We start from the raw sequence: 19987 nt of genomic DNA, 5'->3' as shown, positions 1-19987 counted from the left end.
GTGCTCAGCTTCATCCCTGAAATACTGAGCCACACATGGAAACACCATTCCCAAAGCCACAGCCCACCTGGGGCTGGCTGGTGAGGGCTTTTGGGTCACGATTCCCATTGTGTGCAGCCTCGAAGGAAAATATCACTTCGTTCTGAGGGGATTTTTCCCCTTTTTCAACACAAGAATGTTGAATTTAACCCCAAATTTGGAGCCTGCCAGGTGCGGCCTGTGTGCTCTGAGGGCACATCCAGGCCATGAGGGGCCAAGGCACAGCAGGACCCACCTTGGCTAATTCCCATTAAAACCCGGTGTGGTACTGAAATATGAGGGTGGAAATACACACAGAGGCTCCTCTGCAGAGTGTGGGCTGAGGGAAGAGGGAGGGAAGAGGGAGGAGAAGGGTGAGGCGCTGCTGTCAGGGTGCTGCCGCCATTTCCCACAGCGGCAGCAGCGATGGAGGCCTGTGAGGGCACTCTGTGAGGGGACAGCACACGCTGGGGTGGCAGTGAGGACAGAGTCCCACAGAGGACACGGGACAAGGTGGGATCCTTCACCTGCGGGGGACAGGGAGAGCAGAGCGGGGTGAGGGGAGGATATGGGGCTGGCTGTGGCATTGTGTGTCCAGTTTGGACACTGAGAGACTGCTAGGATATGGGGTTGGGATTGTGTGTCCAGTTGGGACACTGAGGGGTGACAGGACATGGGGCTGAATGTGGGATTGTGTGACGATCTGGGACACTGAGGGGCTGTCAGGACATGGAGTTGGCTGTGGGATAGTGTGTGCAGGAGGGACATTGAAGGGAAGTACAAGGACATGGGACTAAGTGTGGGATTGTGTGTCCAGCTGGGACACTGAGGGGTGCTAGGATGTGGGGCTGGTGTGGGATTGTGTGTCTAGGAGGGACACTGAGAGGTGACAGGACCTGAGACTGAGTGTGGGATTGTGTGTCCAGTTGGGACACTGAGGGGTGCCAGGATATGGGGATGAAGGTGGGATTTTGTGACGATCTGGGACACTGAGGGGCTGTCAGGACATGGGGTTGGCTGTGGGACTGTGTGTCCAGGTAGGACACTGAGGGACTGCTAGGATATGGGACTAAGTGTGGGATTGTGTGTCCAGCTGGGACACTGAGGGGTGACAGGATATGAGGTTCACTGTGGGATTGTGAGTTTGGGAAGGACACTAAAGTGTTCCCAGGACATGGGGTTCACTGTGGGATTGTGTGTCCAGGAGGGACATTGAGTGAGCTGCCAGGACCTTTCCATCTTTACCACAAGGATTTGGCCCTAATTATTTTATTTCTGCACATTTTAAACATAAATTCTGGAGTCTGTCCATTCCAGCCCCAGTTCAGCCACTTCCTTTTTAATTCTACTTCAGTAGCTTTCATTTAATATCTCTGTTTCTCATCCATCACCTTAAATTTTCCTTTCTTCTTTTCTATTTTATTTACTTCTCAACACCTGCTCTGGATAAGACCACACTACTCATCAAACCAAATTAAAGCAGTAGTTTTAAGTTTAATTTAAGGTGATTTGCTTTAAAGACAATTTGCCTAGAAAGTGTTGGCAGTGCCAAATCAAATTTAAACACAAATACAGATCTATCTACCAACCTGGGCTTTGCCTAATGCTCAAAATATGATTTCTCATCTCTTGTGGGTTATTGCACTGCCTCAGATTTAGCAAGACTGTGGCATTCCTCAGTATTCCATCAGGAAAAAATTGTTCATGCAAAGGAATTAAGAGTAATGAAACTGTTTTCATTCAGCCTAAAATGTTCTGTGCAATCCTGAATTAAGTTTTTTAATTTTCTTTGGGAGCTATGTCATTCCCCTCTCCCCTTTAAGAAATTTAATTTAATTTAATTTAAAATAAAATGCCAGCACAAAGCAAAAATGCCAACAAAGGAGATGGAAAGTTCTAAGGAAATAGTTGTGTATTCTGTTAGTGAAGGGTACCTGTTAAAATCCATGTGAACTAAAACATAATTTTAACGCCCCTAAAATTTCCTTTCCATGCTCATTTTAGACTCCCAAAATATACAACTTATTCTACTACTGGGTAAGATTCTTTGTCTATAAAACTATGGTCTGAGCAGTCTGTAGGGAAGGAGTGAAAAACAAGAAAAGTTTCTCCATTGCCTGTTCCAAAATCGAGTTTGAAAATTAGAACTTCCAATTTTTTTTTTATTTTGGAAAATGAGGCACCCTGTTTGAAGGGCATTAAAAGACCTTGCAGTGGAAACATCAGGGGAGAGAATAATAAACTTTTTGATAAATCACCTGAACTTTGCCTGGATCCCCAGGAGCAGCCAATGAATTTGAAGGGAGCAAAGATTAATTTCTCCACTGCTGTGCTCTTGCTATGAGGTGGATGTGACTTTGCCACTCTCAAAACCCTCTATAAGCACATATTTCCCTACTTCTCTAATTTTTTTCCTCTTCAATGCAAAAAATAAAAGCTGAATTATCACTTTGGACCCCAACATTTAAATGCTTTTGTGTTTTAATCTCACTTTAGGTTGTGTTTAGACCCTAATTCCTTTCAATAAATGTGTATTAAGACAAAACTTGCCTCTCTCTCCTCACCTGAAGTGGATTGGAACATGAAAGTAAGAAAATTGAATGGATTGGAATCCCAACAAATAATTTTCCCAAAAAATAATTATCCCAATAAGTAATTTTTTACCTGAACTACAGGATTTAAATAATTCTGCCAGGAGAATAAACTGATCTGTGCTTGTACTCTCCAGTAGCCTTAGTAAGAAAAAAAAAAGGAAAAAAAAGTGGGGAGAAAAGAAAAAAAAAAAGAAAAAAAAAGAAGCATAACAGTTATTAATAAAGAGAAAATTAGTTAGAATTATTTATTTTATGCCAAATACATTCTCTTTACAAGCTTATTAAAACAGCTTTAGGTTCTTCTATATCCTCTGCCTGTAGTGTTAACATGGCAGCTAAGGTGGGTTTTGTGCTCTTTTAAGGGATAAATTAATTTTGTAATCTGATTTGCTGCCTAATTCGTAAAAAGTATGACTGAATGATATTTTTATGACATCAAATACCATAAAATCACAGGTAGCTTAGTGATCTATTAGAAGAGACACAAGTGAACATCCTCACAGTGATGATTCCAAGAGCTTTGTCAATGAGTGACCCTGTGAAAGTCAAAGGAGGCAACACTTTAGAGACATCAGGACCTGAAGAGAAGGAAACACAGAAAAAGGACAAGACAAAAAAGGAAAAAAAAAAGAAAGATGGTCAGTGGCTCTTCGCCCAAAGTGATAAAAAAGGTAATTTGTTTTCTGGTAGCATGAGACTCTCTTAAGAAATATCATTGTTCCCTTTCTTTGGCATTTTTGTCAATAATTGGGAAGACAGGGACAACAGTTTTTCAGGGAAAGGCTATAATAAATTATGTTTCAAATATCAATAAGGGGAGGGAAGAGAGAGAGAGATTCCCTACTGGGTTATCCCACAATACTCAGTGATGCAAAAGGATAATCACCTGGGATGTGGGAGCACCTTGGCAATCTATATTCCTCACCTTTAATCCAAGGAGCTGAAAATGGCTCTCCCACATCTTGGTTTCTGACCATGCATCACCTGGCGAGTCTGAAAAAGCCTTTCATTAGGAAAATGATTCAAAATAACCCACAAAATATCCATTTTGATGAGAAAACAGACATTATTTGGCCAGTTTGTTGTATCATGTGAAATGAAGTTTGTGTGTCAGTGCAATGAGCACACAGAACAAATATGTAAATGTCCATGGAATTTGTGTCAATGTAAACAATGAGGAATCTCTCCATGTCTGCATCTTTTCCCATCTAGACCCATCCTCTCTTAAATCCTGCCAGGCCACATCCAAAAATGAGTGGAAAACCAGCAACCCTTTTCCTGCTGAGCTTCAAAATTTCATCTTGATTTACCAAAACTGCAAGATGGAAATCAGTCAAAAAAACAAGAAAAGAACCATTGATTGTCTCTGTTATAATCTCTGTTATTATATGCTGCTGTCAAGAAGCTATAATGGCATGAACCTAGCAGACCAGAAAAAATAATGACATTTTTTAAATCTAGTTAGCAAAAAATCATTATTGACCTCTATTTGTGGTGGATAATTTGTTATATGTATATATTTGTAGATGTTATATGTCATTTGGATAAAGTGTTTATTTTTGCTTGTCCATGAGTACTGGAAATGAAATGCATTTTACAGTACTTCTGACAGCTTCTGCAGGAAGGTATTTGCCCTTTTCTTTTCCATCCTCTCAGTCCATTCTGGAAAAATAAAATAGTCAGATAATGTAATTTTGCAGATATTTGTGTGACAGTATTATGTTACAGAAAATATTGGATTCAACAGAAATTCTTGAAAAGATCTGTCCTTTTAATCTGGTGGTTTTTTTAGGTCAGGACCTTGCCTGTTTTATCCATAAAATATGAGGTTATCTGTAAATGATAATAAATTTATAACTGAACTGCCATGAGAGCTGTAGTGAAATTCAATATATGCCTGAAAAAAGGGAACACACTCAGATCTACAGTCTTGACTATTTTAAAATTCTAATTCTGCTTCAGGGGAAAAAAAAAGAGACTAATTCACCCAGAATCCTGGCCATAAGGAAAGGCAAATGGGAACAACACACTGAGAAGAGCCCATTAATATATATTTTTAATTGCTATTTAGAAACCACATAGACAGCTGCACACCTGCTCTATGCAATGAGCATTTAAGGTTTTAAAATGTTATTTAATTCGAAGCTGACTTGAAAGCTGTAAAAAGAAATCCCAGCTGTAGGGATTTTCACTGTTTGCTGTTGGGGTCATGTTGGGTTTTGAGTCCTTACAGACCTGTAGATTACTCTTTGTTTAGGGTTTTTTATTGTGCACCTATTTAAGGTGAAGAATCTGATGGGTTGAACTTGGCTCATCAGATCGTGGCTACCTTAGTGAAGTGTATGATTTACAGGGAAAAAATTGATTTGCATTGATTTCCATTGATTTATTTCCAATTTTTTTTTCCATTGGCTGCTAGCTGTGGTCCACTGCAGCCACAAAAATACAGAGATATAAAATATTTAATGCATTTATCTATGAAATATTTGAATCACACAATCCTAGAGTGGTTTGGGGTTGAAAGGACCTGGAAGATCATCTTGTTCCAACCCCTGCCATGGGCAGGGAACTTTCCCCTAGACCAGGTTTTCCACTGAATGCTGGAATTTTGGGGCATTTTGTAAAGAAGCCACAATTCTGTAGTTGGATGAACAGTTTGGGAGTAGTAGTTAATGAGTAGTAGGATTTTATGTGAGAAAAAAAGGCACACAGTGATAGTCTTCTCTCAAATAATTGCTCCCTATCAATCTTCTCCCACCTCAAACAGGAGGAAGGAAATGGCCAGATGCAAAACCCCCGTATTTGAATTCCTCCTTTCTAACCCTGCCCAGCGGCGTGGTTTTCCAGGACAAAAACGCCACGGCCCAGCGAATATCATCAGCGAGGCTCCACAAAATCAAAGAGCTGAGGAACGAAATCTTTGACTTCCAAAGGAAAATAGAGGCGTCGAGCTTGGAAAACCAGGCTTTGAAAGAGCTCAACCGCCGGCAGGCGAAAGCCATCGACAGGTATAACAATGAAAAAAGTCACTTGCAGGAGCTTTTAGCGCGGCATCAGAGTGAGGCGAATGATCTGCAGAAGTGCTTGAAGATATCTCAGGCAGCCGAGAAACAAACAGCCAGGGAGCTCAAAAAGGTTGAAGCAGAGCTGAGGAGAATTAAAGGTGATTTGAAGACCTTGCTTGTGCTGTCGGAAGATAAAGATCTTGCAGAGAGGGAGGAGCTGGATCATAGGTTGTCAATCTTGAATAAAGTATTGGAAGAAAAGGAGGAGAGGATCCAGGTAATGCCTGCGTGTTATTGTATTTGTGGAATGTAGGGTCATGGAATATCCTAAATTGGGAGAGAATCACCAGGATCATTGAGCAGGAGAGGTTTTGGTGCGAGAATAGTGGAAAAATTTTGGCTGCTTCTTGTCACATGAGTGATTCTGATATAATCCTGTAACGCTGGATGCTGTTTAATCCTGCGCTCTCCTGAGTTTAAGGAAGTTTAAGAGGAGGTAATTTATCTCCTTTTAACATCTCATGTCTCTTTACTCTCACTGACCCTGACACAAAAAAGGACAGGAATACAGTTTTTAATACAAAACTGGAAGAGTGACATTTCCATTGTCCTCCAGGAATTAATTTCCATTTTCTTTGGGGTCAAGTATGCATAGAATTAAGTAAAGAGCCAGGAAAACTTGAGAGAAACTGTAAATATTAACAGCTGAATTCAGACCATCTTTTAAAAACTTTCTGTTTCCAGGAGTCCTAGTGGGCAGCTATAAAAAGCACATAGGGTTGGGTGTTCACCCTACAGTTTTAGGAATGAGAATTTCAGTGCATGACACTTTATCTGAAAATAAAGTACCCAATAAATTACCAAGTTCTCATTTTCACTAAGCCTCCTTTTCCTGCCACAGTTCATAGGTCTCTGTGAATAGAAAGCCCTGATATTTCTCAGAGATTATTGTATTTATTAATACCATCAGGAAGGTAATGGACAGACTTATTTTTAATGATTGAACACCAAACCAAAATTTTTTTTTTGTGAAATTAGGTTTTAAACCATTTTTTTCTCATTTTGAAAGTAATTTTTCACATACTTCATTATCATTTCGTGTATTGTTTACAATATAATATATAATATTAGTTAGAATATAATAACTGTTACTATGTATCATTATGAGCTCAAATCTCCTTATATTAGCACACTTATGTTTTAAATCTGTCAAGAGCTGAAATTTCTCAACTGTCACACTGAGTACATTCATATGGTCAAATCTGTCACTTTTTTCAGAGTCTGGAATTGCAGCTGAAGCTGAACAACAGCACCTTTAGTCGTCAGCTGGCAAATGAGAGTAAAAAACTTCTGGAAGCTGCGATGATCACAAAGAAATTGATCATGGAAATTAACTGTGTTCACCAAAAAATTAAGGTATTCCAGATTTTATACAGGTTTCTGTTTCTACGAGAAATTTTAGGTATTTAATGTTACCTATTTCTTTGGCTTCTTTGATATTATTTACTAATGGAATTTTTGCTTCCTGCTTGAGTCTATAGCCTACTAAAAGAGGCAAAAATGTCATATTCTGGCATTATGGCTTGTTTGGTAGAAGTAGTTCAGTAATTAATTGAAGCAGAGATTAATGCATCAGAAATTGAACAAAATTCCACACCAACATGTTACCATTTTGCCAGATCTGGGTCAGATATATTCATGCATTCAATTTAAGTGAGCTCCCTTACAGAAACAAATCAAAATGAGGCAATACTACAACCTGCAAAACTTAACAAAAAGACTTATGGAAATGCTTCAAGAGTTTGTGCAAACTACAGTTTGATTTTTAGACAAATGTTTTTGGGACAAATAGGTCCAGTTCAGCGTTTTCTGTAATGCTTGGAAGACATAAAGGAAAATTAAGTAGAAATAAATCCAAAATTGCCACGAATGGGACAGCATATGAGTTGTAATGAAGAAAAACAGTATATATTCCAGAAAACTTGGAATCCCTCATGGCTTTTTCATAATTGTGTTTATAACACAGTTAAAAACCACTTCTTTATTTATTTCTGTGTCAAGGTGATCCCACTGGGGAGCTTTCTCTTTCTAAATGGAATGAAATGTCTGTGAAAGATGTTGGTAAGGAGAGTTTTCCCAGACATTGTGAAGGGCAGGACAGGTAATTCCTGAGGATTGATGGAGGTGTGGATTTCTGCACAGGGATGTTGGTTTTCCCTCTTCCCTGTGTATGAGGTGCAGAAGTTTCCTCCTGGTACCTGGCAGTGCTATTTCCCTGTCAAAGTCTGAGCTGGATGTGCAGATCTGGGAGATGGGAATAATTATCATCTCAGGAGCACTAATATAACACTGTCCCCAAAAGCAAATTATTCTAGAGTTCTCACCTTAACACTTCTCTGAAATAGTTCTGTTTCATCTCTTTTCCTCAGTTCTCTGTGTGTCCAGGTCTCTGAATTATCTATATACATCCACAAAATCTTCTGTGGATTTACCACACAAGACATGCTTATCAACCTTATTTCTGTGCCAGAACAGAGTTTGTTCTTACACATTCATAGTTTTAGGCACCTTATTTCAGACCATTCCACTTCCGGGATAACCTGTAATTTTTCCAAGGAAACAAAGCTCTTGTTTTTTCCCACTGAAAACTGAGAGTGTTACTGAGCTCTGTCTTCTGTGTTTAAAAAAGATTTCCTTAAGGAAAGAGGAATCTTGCTAAATAAATGTCAAAATGTGCCCTCTGGAGTTCATGTCACCACCAGAGCAACAGGTTGTGAAGCAACTGAGTGCATGACAAGGGCACAGAGTAAATTAATTTTAAAAAATCAACAAAAAAGAGGAAGTAAAGGCAAAAAATATTTACTCTGGAAAAATATAAATGACAAAGCCACCACATGGGCCTGGCAAAAGGTGAAATCCCTGAGGGGTTTCACCCAGCATGGGAAAATCAAGTTGGTAAAAAGTAATCCTTAATGTCTATCAGAAGTTTATTAGAGTTCATTTCTCCTTAGGAAAAGGATCGACAACTTTACATAAAGAATATTTATGCCAATCGGATGCCAAAAGCCCTGAGGGACAGAAGTGATTGGATACCTAATGACCAAAGTATGTCTATAATCATCTTCCTTTTTTGTTTAGTTGAGTGACACTTCCACTGGTTTGGAACTGGGCGGTATATTCCAAATTAAATGTCAAAGTAATGCTTTTGTATGGGTTGAAAAGGTTTAGAAAGTTTAAAGGTTTGAATGATAGAGGAGAACAATGTAAATTAAGTTCTATCAAGAAAGAAAGAGCTCTTTAGTAAGAAGTATTTCTTTCATGTGGATGCTGAGATAGATATTGGGGAGAAATATGTATTCCATGCAGTCTTGGCTATCCAAAATTCCAAGGGCAGCTGCCTGGAGTTGGATTCAGCTGATTAAAGCCAACCAGAGCTGTTTGACATGCCCCAGTCTGCCTCAGTTACACCCAGAATTTGGGACTGAATGATGTGAACATGGACTTCCCTGGGGTGCAGCACCTCTTGAAAACACTGATCAGATATTCCTGCTCCTAAACTGAAGCAGAAATCAGGATTTCCTTCATATGGGTACTGAAGAGCACTTAGCAAACCTGTCTGCTGGAAATACTTCACATGGCCACAGAATTCCTCAAATTATGACGGCAGTACAAAACTTTATCACATTCAGTTGCTTATTTCTTCCCTCTTCATTGCCTTTGCAAACCCATTTATTCTACTGTACCCATCAGTGAACTGCAGGGAAAAGATTGCTCATTCAAGGTGCAAAATTAAGAAAAAACATATTGCTGGTTCTCATCCCAGGTCAGACACATTTTTTTAATGAAGCTCTGAATTCCAGTTTTAGTTACACCACATAACTAAGATGTTTTTAAAATTTGACTCACATATGGCCTAGTACAATATTGCTATTAAATTGTGGTATTTAAATCACTGTTTATTATTTAAATTCTTCTTTCCTGTAAGCAAGTAAGGGAGCTTAGTTGGAGAGAGACATGACATTTAGCAATTAAAATCTTCCAAGCAAAGTTGCCTGATCCTCTGGAATTTTTAGCCAATAAAGGTTTAATTCTTTGCCAGTTAAAGGATTTGGAAACCCAGAGCTGGAATCATTGAGTATTTGTTTTCCTTTTCACTCTTGACTTCAATTTTTCTTTAGCAGATTTCTAAAGAGCTGCCTCTTCAGGTCATTATTTTCTAGTCGACGTTTGCAAAAGTTTTTAGCCAGCAGGAAACTCAAGCTGAAATTCGGGGTTGGGTTTTTTAAAAGCGCTGATAAATGGCTGGAGGGAGGCTTCCTCCGGTGGTCAGAAAGCTCTGAGCACGGAACTCAAATGGATTTATTGGATGGAGCCATGAATTCCAGCAGCTCCTGCTGGGAGCGCAGCGCGGGCTGGGGGCTCACCTGGGGGGGCAGCGCCCCCTAGTCCCGATCCCGGGGAACTCTCCGCTGGTCCCGGCTGGAAAAACTGGAATTCTCTCTCCTGGAATTCTCTCTCCTGGAGTTCTATCTCCTGAAATTCTCTCTCCATTGCCCTCTCAGCATCAGAGCCACCCGGGGCACCAGCATCCCTTTCACCACCCAACTGCAAACGCTGGCAGGGCACCGTTTTTCTGCATCTCAGCCTTTGATTTCTGAGCTCAAAACTGGGAATAAGGGCGAATGTGGATGTGGGTGAGATCCCATTTTTGCTGCTGTGGTGGTAGTAACTTTCTCTGCTGCTGTACTCGTGTCAAAATTATTCCAAAAATAGAGTAAAGGAACAATATACTCATCTTTTCCATCTCATATGCAGCTATTGGTTTTGAACATCTTATTCAATCACTTTCTTGGAATCTCTTCCAAAGTCCATCAATTTTCAAACAGTATTAAGGATTTCCCATGATGAGTCGAGTTCCATGAAGATTCAAATTTAGGAAACTGAACTCTGTGGCTTCATAGCAGACCTCTTAAATTTACACTACCATGGAACCAAAAATAAGGCCCATGTGGGCTCTGGAGCATATTCACACTTGTCTGACTTTACATGTTCTATTTGAACAGGACTTAGTAGTGTACTTTTATATATATTTATGTATATAACTATGCTTAGGATGTACTGATGTGTAGATGAAAAGGCTCAGAAATCCAGGTAGCTGTTTGTGTCTAATTTCACTATTTACAGAGTGGGCAGAACAAATAATTTCTTTATTAAACAACATTAAGATACACGTTAAAAATGTTTAAATCCCAGGCCACATGTCAGTATTGTCAGTTGTCAGAGATATCTTTTGTTTATATCAACAGTTTAATTCCAGAAACTACTGTATTGCTAATGCTTGTCCTATTCAACAGGTCGGGGAGTAGACAGATCAGTACAAGCAGATAAAAAGAGTTTGAGAGAACTGCTGCTGTCACAGCACCAGGAAACAGAGAAAAATCCAATCTGGCTAAAAAAGGTGGGAAAGATCTGGATCCAAACCAAATCCCCTGTTTAAACTCTCAGCTATGGTGTATCTTATTCCCTAAATTGCAGTAATATGCCTGGATAGCCTGATCCATCATTTTAACTCCCTAGGATGTGGATTTTGCATTAATGTAATTACAGTACAGAAAAAATGTTGTGATGCAAAATAAGAATGGAACAGCAATAGAAATGACTAATCTTTTTTTATAAGTATTGCACTGACTGTGTCCTTTTAAAAGTCATCCAAACAAGCATTCCCTCATTATTTTTACCTTTAATTGCCAACTGTAGGAGAAAAAATATCCAGAAGATAAGGGTGGAAAAACTAAAGCCAAGGAAGCATGGTCAGATGCCCAGTGTAGAAAAGAAAACCAAGCAACCAAGAAAATATCATTGCCAGAAACTTCTAACAGGACACACACAGGTATGTTTAACATTTCTCTCAGAAACTCACCTGATCTTTGCAAATTACCAGAAGTCCTGGTAATTACTGTGGGTCTGACAGCCATTAAATGGCACCTGGCTGACAGGAACTAGTTCCAAATGATGTGTGAAGTGTCACTGAAATCACAGAACCGTTTGGGTTGGAAAATGCAGCTGCTGGTGGTGCTGCACTGACAGGATGTGGCATTTCCATCCTGCTCTTCTTCCAAAAGCACTGCCTGGTCAGGTTGGTAAAAATTCAGTGTTGTGTCTGTAAGAGTATAATTAACAGTTGTTAATCCACACTAATCAAACACTGGTCTCAAAGTGATAGTTGGGAATCTTCATCACAGCTGATGTGAACTTGTATTTCCATGGCTGGGAAAGGAAAAGGACTGCAAGGGCTGGAATTAACCCTGTAAAGAGATTTTTGTCTTAGCCACTGGCTGTGTTCTCATGGAAAACTTAGATGAAAGGGACTCATCTGTAAATATCTTTATTCTGAAGAAATTCTATAGAACAGAGGAAGGAAAAAGCCAGTGGTGTTCTCTCTTCCCATGTTTTCCTTCTGGAAATATTTCTGTTGTTTCCATTAAGGCTTGTAGGAAGAACAAAGGCCTGAGTGCCATCATTCCAAATAGATCACAAATGGCAGAAGACCTAAAGGTCACACAGGTGAAACAGGGGATGCCAGCTCACTTCCTGGAGCCTGTAACCTAGATGTGTTAATTCCTGAGGTTTGTACTCTGCCTTTTCAGCCTCCAGAGCCCCCCAGACAACCAAAGTCTTTGAAATGCCCTTTTAAAACTGACAGAAAACACAGATCCTCTGATGCTCCCTGTGAATCTGTGCCTGAAAATCTGGGAAATCTGAGTTTTTCTCACTGATAATAGACTTTTATTGAAGCCTTACTTGGCTTTTTTAGTTCCTGCAACTTCTGGTTTCCCCTTTAAGCTTGGATTATGTCTCATTTTGGGAGTATTCTGTGAGTCTCTCCAGAGCATAGGACCCTATTACAATTTATCCCCTGCATTACTGTCCACACATTCCTTTTCTTCCTGAAAACTGGAGCCACCTCATTTCCAGGTGAGAGAGTTGCTGTATATTCTGCTCCACACAAGCAACTCTGCTGTGAATTAAGGGAAAGGAAATCCTGCATATCTCTTAAGTTCCACTTAAAAGCCAGAAAGTGACAATTAAGAGTTCAGATCTCACCTGGTTTCTCTGTTGCATTGTGCATTACTTTTCTGGCACTGTATTTAGCCATTACTGTATATAATGGCAGCTAAATTAATTTAATTAAATTAATTCAACATCATGAAAAAAGTAAAAATAAAGCTATTAACCTGGATTCAATGCAGAATTACCTTGCTTAGATCTTGCTCCATGCTGTTGTATTTCTTATAAATGGTATTTGAAATACCATCAATACTAACTGAAGCAGTGAAATAAGGATGTGATACTTGCTCTCATTAAAGCTTCGTAACTCTTTATGTTCTTCAACCCCACAATATTTCAGAGAGCAAACTACTGCAGAAAGGATGCGATTTTTCAGACTTTATAGAAGAAATGGAAAAAGAGACAGAAGTTATTAAACAGGAGTTAAAAAATCTGATGGAAATGGAACAAAATGCTCCAAGGGACAGAGTAAAAGAGGGCAATCAAGAGGGAGATGCAGTGGAAGAAGCTGAAAAAGAAGGTGAAATACCAGATGAGCAGCAGAAAAAGAAAGCCAGGAGTGAAGGTGCAATGCCAAACAAAGTCCCCATTGGGCTGAGAAAAAAATATTTCTCAGAAACCGTTGGGAATTTGCATCACAGGCTTCACATGTCAGATCCCAAATCCAAAGCAGGCAGTCTGTGCAGCCAGAGACAGGCAGGGCAGAGCTGCAGTGATCCCACTGTGGCCAGAGGGAGAATTTCCTTTGGGGTCTATGAACCATCGTTTGTTCAAGTGCCCCGGGGCAGGCAGGACAGAGCCTGGGGAGTGCAGGGCTGCAGCCACCTGACACAGGCTGAGAAGAAAAGACACCTGATGAAAGAGCTCTTTGGGGAGGGCTGCTTGCAAGGAGACAACCCTCGGAGTTCCTGCAGCAGAGGAATGAGGGCACAGAAGTGAGGGATGCAGGATGGTGAATTCCAAATTCCGTGATGGGTTTGGAGTGGAAGCACTCAACACTCATCGTTAAAACAAACTCCTGAGAATACACAAATTATTTCTGATAGTTAAGCACATCAGCTTACAGGTTACATCAGTTTAAACTTCAGAAAATTTAAACAGTCAGATTGTTAAAAACCAAATGATTTCTCTTAGTTAACTCTGTATTAAATCTTACAAGCACTGGCAATTTCTCTACATGATGTTTCCAAAACAAGTCACAAAAGAACATTCTCTGCTTGGTGTGTGTCATGAAAATTTGTTGTATTAAGAGTTCCTGAACATTTTTACCTGTTAAAAGGTAAAAGTTAGTCCTTGTTTGGCAACTTCCAGGTTTTTGCACTGCCAAGCAGTTGGAATTTGGAAGCTGGGTGGTTGTCAGCTTGCTGACATGAGCTTTCATAAGGTTCATATTGGGTTAGGACCAACAGTGTAATAAAAGAAAACACTTTTTTAGTTCCTTCACTCCCCAAACAGCTTCCAGAATTCACCCCTAATAAAAATAATTTGCTCTTGCATTGTTTTCACGAGCATTAGAAACCTCTAAAGCCTCATTCTTTCCCTCTGTTAGAACTTATCAAAGCAGTTTGCCTGGTAACTTCCCCAGCTGACATCCAGAGATGAATGTGCAAGAGGAAAGTATTGTTTTGGAGAAGTCAGGCATAGCCAGTCCCCAAAAAGCCTTTAAAAATCCTGTGTTTAAGGTTATGTAAGCGAGGGGAGGAGGATTGTGTTTTGTTCCTCACAGTTATTCATGAAACACTTGCTAAATTGATGTGAAGTTTGGAAAAATTGGGAGTGTTCTGTTAATTTTAAAAGGCAGTAGCACTTTGAAAAACTGCAAAATTACACTGCAGAAGCTTTTAAAGATGACACATTCAGAGTTGAACCCGCTTGCAGCAACATTTCAAAGGTTTAGAAAAGTAATTTAAAAATATATTAGCCTGGCTGATTCCAACAGTATTTCCTTATGCACAGACACAGGGGGATGTTTTGGCTTGGATTTTAGTGAGTTAACACAGAGGGGTTGTTTTGACTTGGATTTTGATGAGTTTGGCATTTGTTTTGTCATTTTGGGTTTGTTTGTTTGGGGTTTTTTGGAGTTTGTGGAGTTTATTTAGGAAAACTGAAGTTAACATTAAAAAAAAAACCCGAAAACCTAAGATGGATTGAAAAGTTTTATTTCCTTAATAAAATCACAATTATACATAACGTTCAATCACAACTTTTTTTCCTTGATATTTTGCTTTCACATCGGCTGAATTCAATCCCTAATATAAAACCCCAAATTTTAAATTAAAATTTAAAAAAAAACAAAAAACCAAAAATGTAATCCATATATACACACAACATAACATGACCTTTTGAACTGGTTTCTAAAGACAGTGCTAATTTTGGAGGGATCTTTGCTTCCTGCAGAGAGGCAAAGGCCCTGGAACAGCAGAACAGATCATCCCTCTGTGGGAATTCCAGAGTGGGAAGCTAAATCAGCATCACCTCTGCAGGAACAGCACTGTCTTTATTGGCAGGAACCTGTCTTTGGCAGCTGAAGGAGCCTCTTAAGAGATAAAATCTTGATTAAACATATCTATTTTTTTAGGAGAGAGCAAGAATATTCCAATTTTAGGGTAAAAAATCACAAGGAAACTCTGTTTTGCTGTGAGCCAACCAAACCACCTCCCTCTGCCCTCTTGCACCATCCAACACAATCCCACCTTGGGCTGAAACTACCACATTTTACAGCAAAGAAACAGCAAAGCTCCCGAATTCATTCCCAATGCCAGCACATTTCCAATTTAAAACACAAATCCAACACTTTTAGGTGCTGGTGAAACAAGGCCATGACAAAACCTTATAGTTCTCCCATGAATAAACCCAAAATGAAGTTCTATGGCCAGCAATGCTGCTCTTTCATAACTGAAAGACAAACTCTGGCAAGAGAAATCAAAAGGAATCCCGACTGATATCCAAGTGGAGTAACAAGGATTGTCTCAGACCTTGTCCCATGAAAGACAACTGTCCCTTTTATTTTAAAATAATTTAAAACAGTGATAAAGCAAATGCAGTTGAGGACTCTGTGGATTACTGGGACTCCTTCAGCTGAAAGGGTGCAGCATGATAGCTACAACTTTATTGCAAACCACGAGCCAGCAGGTAATTCCCACACCTCCTGGAAAAGAGACAGAGAAACCACAACTGAGGTTGTTGGATCAATAGCCCTGAGGCATCTGGGCAGCAGAAAACAGCCTTGGAAGTGTAAAAAATGAAACTCAGAATTCATGAGGCCAACAGGAACAAAACATCTCCTTATATACATCTCCTTATCTTCAAGAGGTTGGAGATAAATCCATGCTGGTCCCAAAAAAATATGGATTGTGTTGGGAAAAAAGTACCAAATACACAAATAGGAGCTGAAGTGTGGTGAGGACACCCCACAGCTAAAACCATCTGCAATGGACCCAAGAGAAAACATGTGAAGTTAAAGGCATGGCAAGTCACTGAATGCTTTGCTTGAACCTAAATTCAGGATTTGAGAGAGGCAAAGAGTAAATTTCCTCTGGACTTTAAATCAGTTGTTTGGTAAGTACTCAGCTGTTCATAGCACACCTGTGAAGAAATTCCCTTTTGGGTGATTTTCTAATTTAAATCTTCTCCAAGGTCTGTTCAATACAGGTAAAGGCAATGCTCTGTTTGGGTGGAAATTAAAACTACAAAGTGCCCATTTCAAGAAACCAGAAGTGAGCACACAGGGAAGAGCTGCTCAAATATATGAACTCCTCCCTGGGCTCTGGGAGTCAGAGAAGCAGAGCTGCTGTTAATCCATGGATCTGGGGCTTGGGAATGTTATTTTCCTTACCTGCCACTCCTGTAGGGAAAGCCACCAGGCGCTCCAGGGGAGCCAACCATTTGCTGGGAAGCACTGTGACTGGCTCAGAGTAGTACTTCCAGATCAGAGAGATCATCAGGGCAGCCTGGAATGGACATTTTTATTAGTCTGGATAATAATAAATATCAAAGTACATTCCCAGTGCTATTTGGAAACAGTAAATACTGAATTCTAATGAAAAGGAATTGTTTCTTTAATATTTTATCTTGTTCTTCAGCAAGTTACAAATATTCTTAATTTCAGTATGATCTCAAATTCATACATAATATTAGTAGCTAGCAATGAAAACTTGGAAAATAATGACCCTGGTTCCAATCCAGCAGAGTCAAACACAGCCAAAGCACTTGTAAAATTCTGATGAACCTTTTTAGCCTTAATTTTTGCCTGCCAGGAATCCAACTCACTTTAACAGTCCCCTAAGGAAATATTCAGCTGACCACTGCCATCCTTGTTAGCAGAAAATTCTCTGGCATCAAGTCAGAACTACAGAGACAATCTGATGAGGCACTGTGGGGAAATGTGTGGCAGCTGTAGGTGGAGATTTGCATCCTCAGCAGAAGTTGTACTTTGTTTTCAAAACCAGAAATATCCTGCAGCTCCTTCAGGCCCCAAAAGGCCACAATGAGGTCACCTCAAAGCTTCTCCTCTCCAGGCTGAACAATCCCAGCTCTGCCAGCCTTTCCTCCCAGCAGAGCTGCTCCATCCCTCTGCTCATCCTGCTGCCTCCTCTGCACTCTCTCCAGCAGCTCCAGCTCCTTCCTGGAGGTGCTGGGGGAACCTTGAGTCATTGGCCAATAAACCAGGAGAGAACTGTAACACTACTGAGGATTTAAGTTGTATCCATAACAAAGTATTTGCTTACCTGCAATATGTAGAATACAATATTTATAACCCACTTTATTTTGGCTAATTGGGCAGTTCGTGCTTTCACTGTTAAAAGAAAAAAATATGACTTTCTGTTATTTATAATAATGAATTATAATTACACAAAATTAGTAATTTTTTAATATTTCACTGTTCAAGGCAGGACATTACACTGCTTAAAAATCTCTTTTCAAATTACTTTTACCTATGTTAAAAATACCCTTCTGCAATAAACTCCTAGTTCTGTGTCACACTGTAGCTTCATTCTTGACTTAAAACATGATTCAGTGATCAGCATTAGTGAGAAAAAAATAAATAATGACACAGTGAAGCCCAGGAAATTCTTGGAAAGACAAAAGCAACCGAAGGAAGGAAGGAAGGAAGGAAGGAAGGAAGGAAGGAAATAGATAATATGTGGAAGGAAAGTTTGAAGGATACTTAAAACTGAAAACACTCTTGATAGAATGTTTTCCATAAACAGAAAATGTTTTTCCTTTTGGAAAAGAGGGCAGACATGGAACTGTACCATGGGTTTTGAGCTTGTCTGTCATTTTGTTAATCTTCCTTTCCAGCCGGGCATATCTGGCAAACTCATCCATCATACTGATGGTGGCAAGCTCCTGCTTCATGGTCTGGATCTCAGTTCTCATCTCAGATTCCTGGTCTGCATCCTTCTGTAACAGTCTGGATATCTAAGAAGTAAAGAATATTATCAGTTATTGATCCAGAATTCCACTGGCTTGCTTTAATGAGTATGAAGTATGATCTCAAAAGCCTCCCATGAAAAAGGCCCTTTCACTGAGGTGCAGGAAATCCTTGGGTAACAAGGGAAGAAGCAACAAGATGAGAGGAAACAGCCTCAAGCTGGACTCAAAGATCTTGCAGGTCTTTTCCAACCGTAATGATTCTGTGATCCCATTTCTAGCTCCACCAGCCAAGTATTCCAACATTTTCCCCCTTAATTTTACTTTCCTAATTTCTTTTCTAGAGGCACCACCTGCTTGTCAGTTCATGAACTCCATTTGCTAAAGAAATGAAGGCACAAAGGACACAAAATCTTTTTCTTGCTGTTCCTTAGCAAATCCTTCCAGCTTTCCCAAGACACAAGGGATTTGTTCCCTGCAGATGCTGCTCTCAGGCCTGCAGTCAGTGAGAGCATTAACACCACTTTCAGTCGTGAACCACAGCAGAAAGCTGAGTAGAGATTTTCACAGAATCGTGGAATATCTGGAACTGGAAAGGACCCTGGGTTTGTCCCTGTCCCAGAGATCAGAGCTGTCCCTGCCCTGTAGCTTGAGAGGAGCTGCAGACCCTGGTGAGGTTTGACCTCAGTCCAGGTTTAACAAACCAAAGGCCCTCAGCTTCTCCTCACATGGCTGTTTCATCACTCATCTCTAGTAACACCAAGTTCAGCTTCCCAGATTACTGAAGATATTTTAAGTTTTAAAGGGTTTTTTCCCATTATTAAACGGTGCACACTGATCTCTGTGCCAGTGCCACAGAATAGCAGAGCAATGGGATTTCAGCATCTCTGTACACATGTGAGTTTGTCTGGCAGTCAGAGAGTTTATTTGTCCTCAATGCCATTATCCACACTTCCACAGGAATGCTTCACATCAGAACAGGGACATGCTGATTAGTATTTGAGACTTAAGGTTTATTCCTACAATGGCTGAAATCCTTAATCTCCAGATCTGCTGATGTCCTGTCTCAACAATGGGGATGTCTGTCTGTTGAAAACATGCAAGACTGAGCAAAGCTGTCCTTCACATTCCCGAAAACTGAGAAGTTGTGGCTGCTCCTGGATCCCTGGAGGTTTTCAAGGGCAGACTGGATGGGCTCTGAGCAGCCAAGCCTAGTGGAAGGTTCTCTGCCCAGGGCAGGGGGGTTGGAAGTGGATGATCTTTAAGGTCGCTTCCAGCCCAAACCATTCCATGATTCCGTGATCCATCCTAAGGGCTGGGGGCTCAGGAGCATCATCGAACACAGCGGTTCTCATCCCCCAGCATTTGCCTTCAGCGCCCGCTGTAAGCGGGACTTGGGGAGCCACCCAGCCACGGGGCTCTCCGTGTCCCACCATCTCCAGCGAGCTTCTCCTCTCCCAGGGCCGGGAGCAGGACCAGAACCTTTCCCTCACAGCCCGGGGTCAGGAAGGGACACTGAGAGCCCTGCCGAGCCGGCACCGCTCCCCCGCAGCTCCCCCATCGCTCAGCTGCCGGAGATATCCCCTCACCGCCCTGCCCGCAACGCGGGGTCCCCGCCGGCCCACAGCCCCATCCCCATCCCCATCCCCATCCCCGGCGGGCACGCTGCCGTCACTCACGATGGAGGAGCAGGAGGGCAGCAGGATCTTGAGCGCGTTGCAGAGGAACACGGCGCTGAGCACCAGCAGCCAGGCGCCGCTCTCCGCCATGGGGGCCCAGCGGCAGCGCCGGCACCCGGGCTGGGGATGCGGGCGGCGAGCGGCCCGGGCGGAGCGGCGCGCTGAGGGGACGCGGGGACATGCGCGCCACGTGACCCGCGGCGGCCAATGAGGGGGCGGTGCGCTCGGCGGGGAGGCGGCGCGCGGGCCG

General features: G+C 41.1%; 2 protein-coding genes across 3 annotated transcripts; one reads left to right on the top strand and one right to left on the bottom strand.

Moving 5' to 3' along the window:
- The first annotated feature begins 194 nt into the window (after window positions 1–194).
- LCA5L (lebercilin LCA5 like) lies at window positions 195–15465 on the top strand. 2 transcript variants are annotated; one of them, XM_085082589.1, is made up of 8 exons: window positions 195–531; window positions 3069–3283; window positions 5398–5894; window positions 6896–7033; window positions 8629–8722; window positions 10972–11075; window positions 11375–11507; window positions 13026–15465. In XM_085082589.1, exons 2-8 carry the CDS (start codon window positions 3118–3120, stop codon window positions 13622–13624), a joined length of 1731 nt encoding a protein of 576 aa, XP_084938715.1. In that variant the 5' UTR covers window positions 195–531; window positions 3069–3117; the 3' UTR covers window positions 13625–15465. The 2 variants fall into 2 exon arrangements, with proteins under 2 accessions (XP_084938715.1, XP_084938794.1); XM_085082668.1 differs by having other exon boundaries at window positions 222–299.
- On the bottom strand, window positions 14829–19983 carry GET1 (guided entry of tail-anchored proteins factor 1). Its single transcript, XM_085082780.1, has 5 exons — window positions 19738–19983; window positions 17941–18106; window positions 17413–17480; window positions 16521–16635; window positions 14829–15833 (listed from the first exon to the last, which is right to left on the bottom strand). The coding sequence occupies exons 1-5, from the start codon at window positions 19825–19827 to the stop codon at window positions 15760–15762; spliced, it is 513 nt and encodes a 170-aa protein (XP_084938906.1). The 5' UTR covers window positions 19828–19983; the 3' UTR covers window positions 14829–15759.
- Between the last annotated feature and the right edge of the window lie 4 nt (window positions 19984–19987).

Source organism: Lichenostomus cassidix, chromosome 1 (assembly GCF_008360975.1).
Source record: "Lichenostomus cassidix isolate B80296 chromosome 1, HeHo_3.0, whole genome shotgun sequence".
In the NCBI taxonomy this organism is placed as follows: domain Eukaryota; kingdom Metazoa; phylum Chordata; class Aves; order Passeriformes; family Meliphagidae; genus Lichenostomus; species Lichenostomus cassidix.
This window is presented reverse-complemented; position numbering and strand designations above follow the sequence as displayed.

What these genes read in the sequence shown, in the direction of transcription:
- LCA5L (XM_085082589.1), top strand. Translation starts at nt 3,118, where the DNA reads ATGATTCCAAGAGCTTTGTCAATGAGTGACCCTGTGAAAGTCAAAGGA. An exon ending in ATCCAATCTGGCTAAAAAAG is followed by an intron (nt 11,076 to 11,374) that starts GTGGGAAAGATC and finishes TGCCAACTGTAG; the next exon opens with GAGAAAAAATATCCAGAAGA. An exon ending in TTCTAACAGGACACACACAG is followed by an intron (nt 11,508 to 13,025) that starts GTATGTTTAACA and finishes ACAATATTTCAG; the next exon opens with AGAGCAAACTACTGCAGAAA.
- GET1 (XM_085082780.1), bottom strand. Translation starts at nt 19,827, where the DNA reads ATGGCGGAGAGCGGCGCCTGGCTGCTGGTGCTCAGCGCCGTGTTCCTC. An exon ending in TGCCCTCCTGCTCCTCCATC is followed by an intron (nt 18,107 to 19,737) that starts GTGAGTGACGGC and finishes TTTACTTCTTAG; the next exon opens with ATATCCAGACTGTTACAGAA. An exon ending in TTTCCCTACAGGAGTGGCAG is followed by an intron (nt 15,834 to 16,520) that starts GTAAGGAAAATA and finishes TCTCTTTTCCAG; the next exon opens with GAGGTGTGGGAATTACCTGC.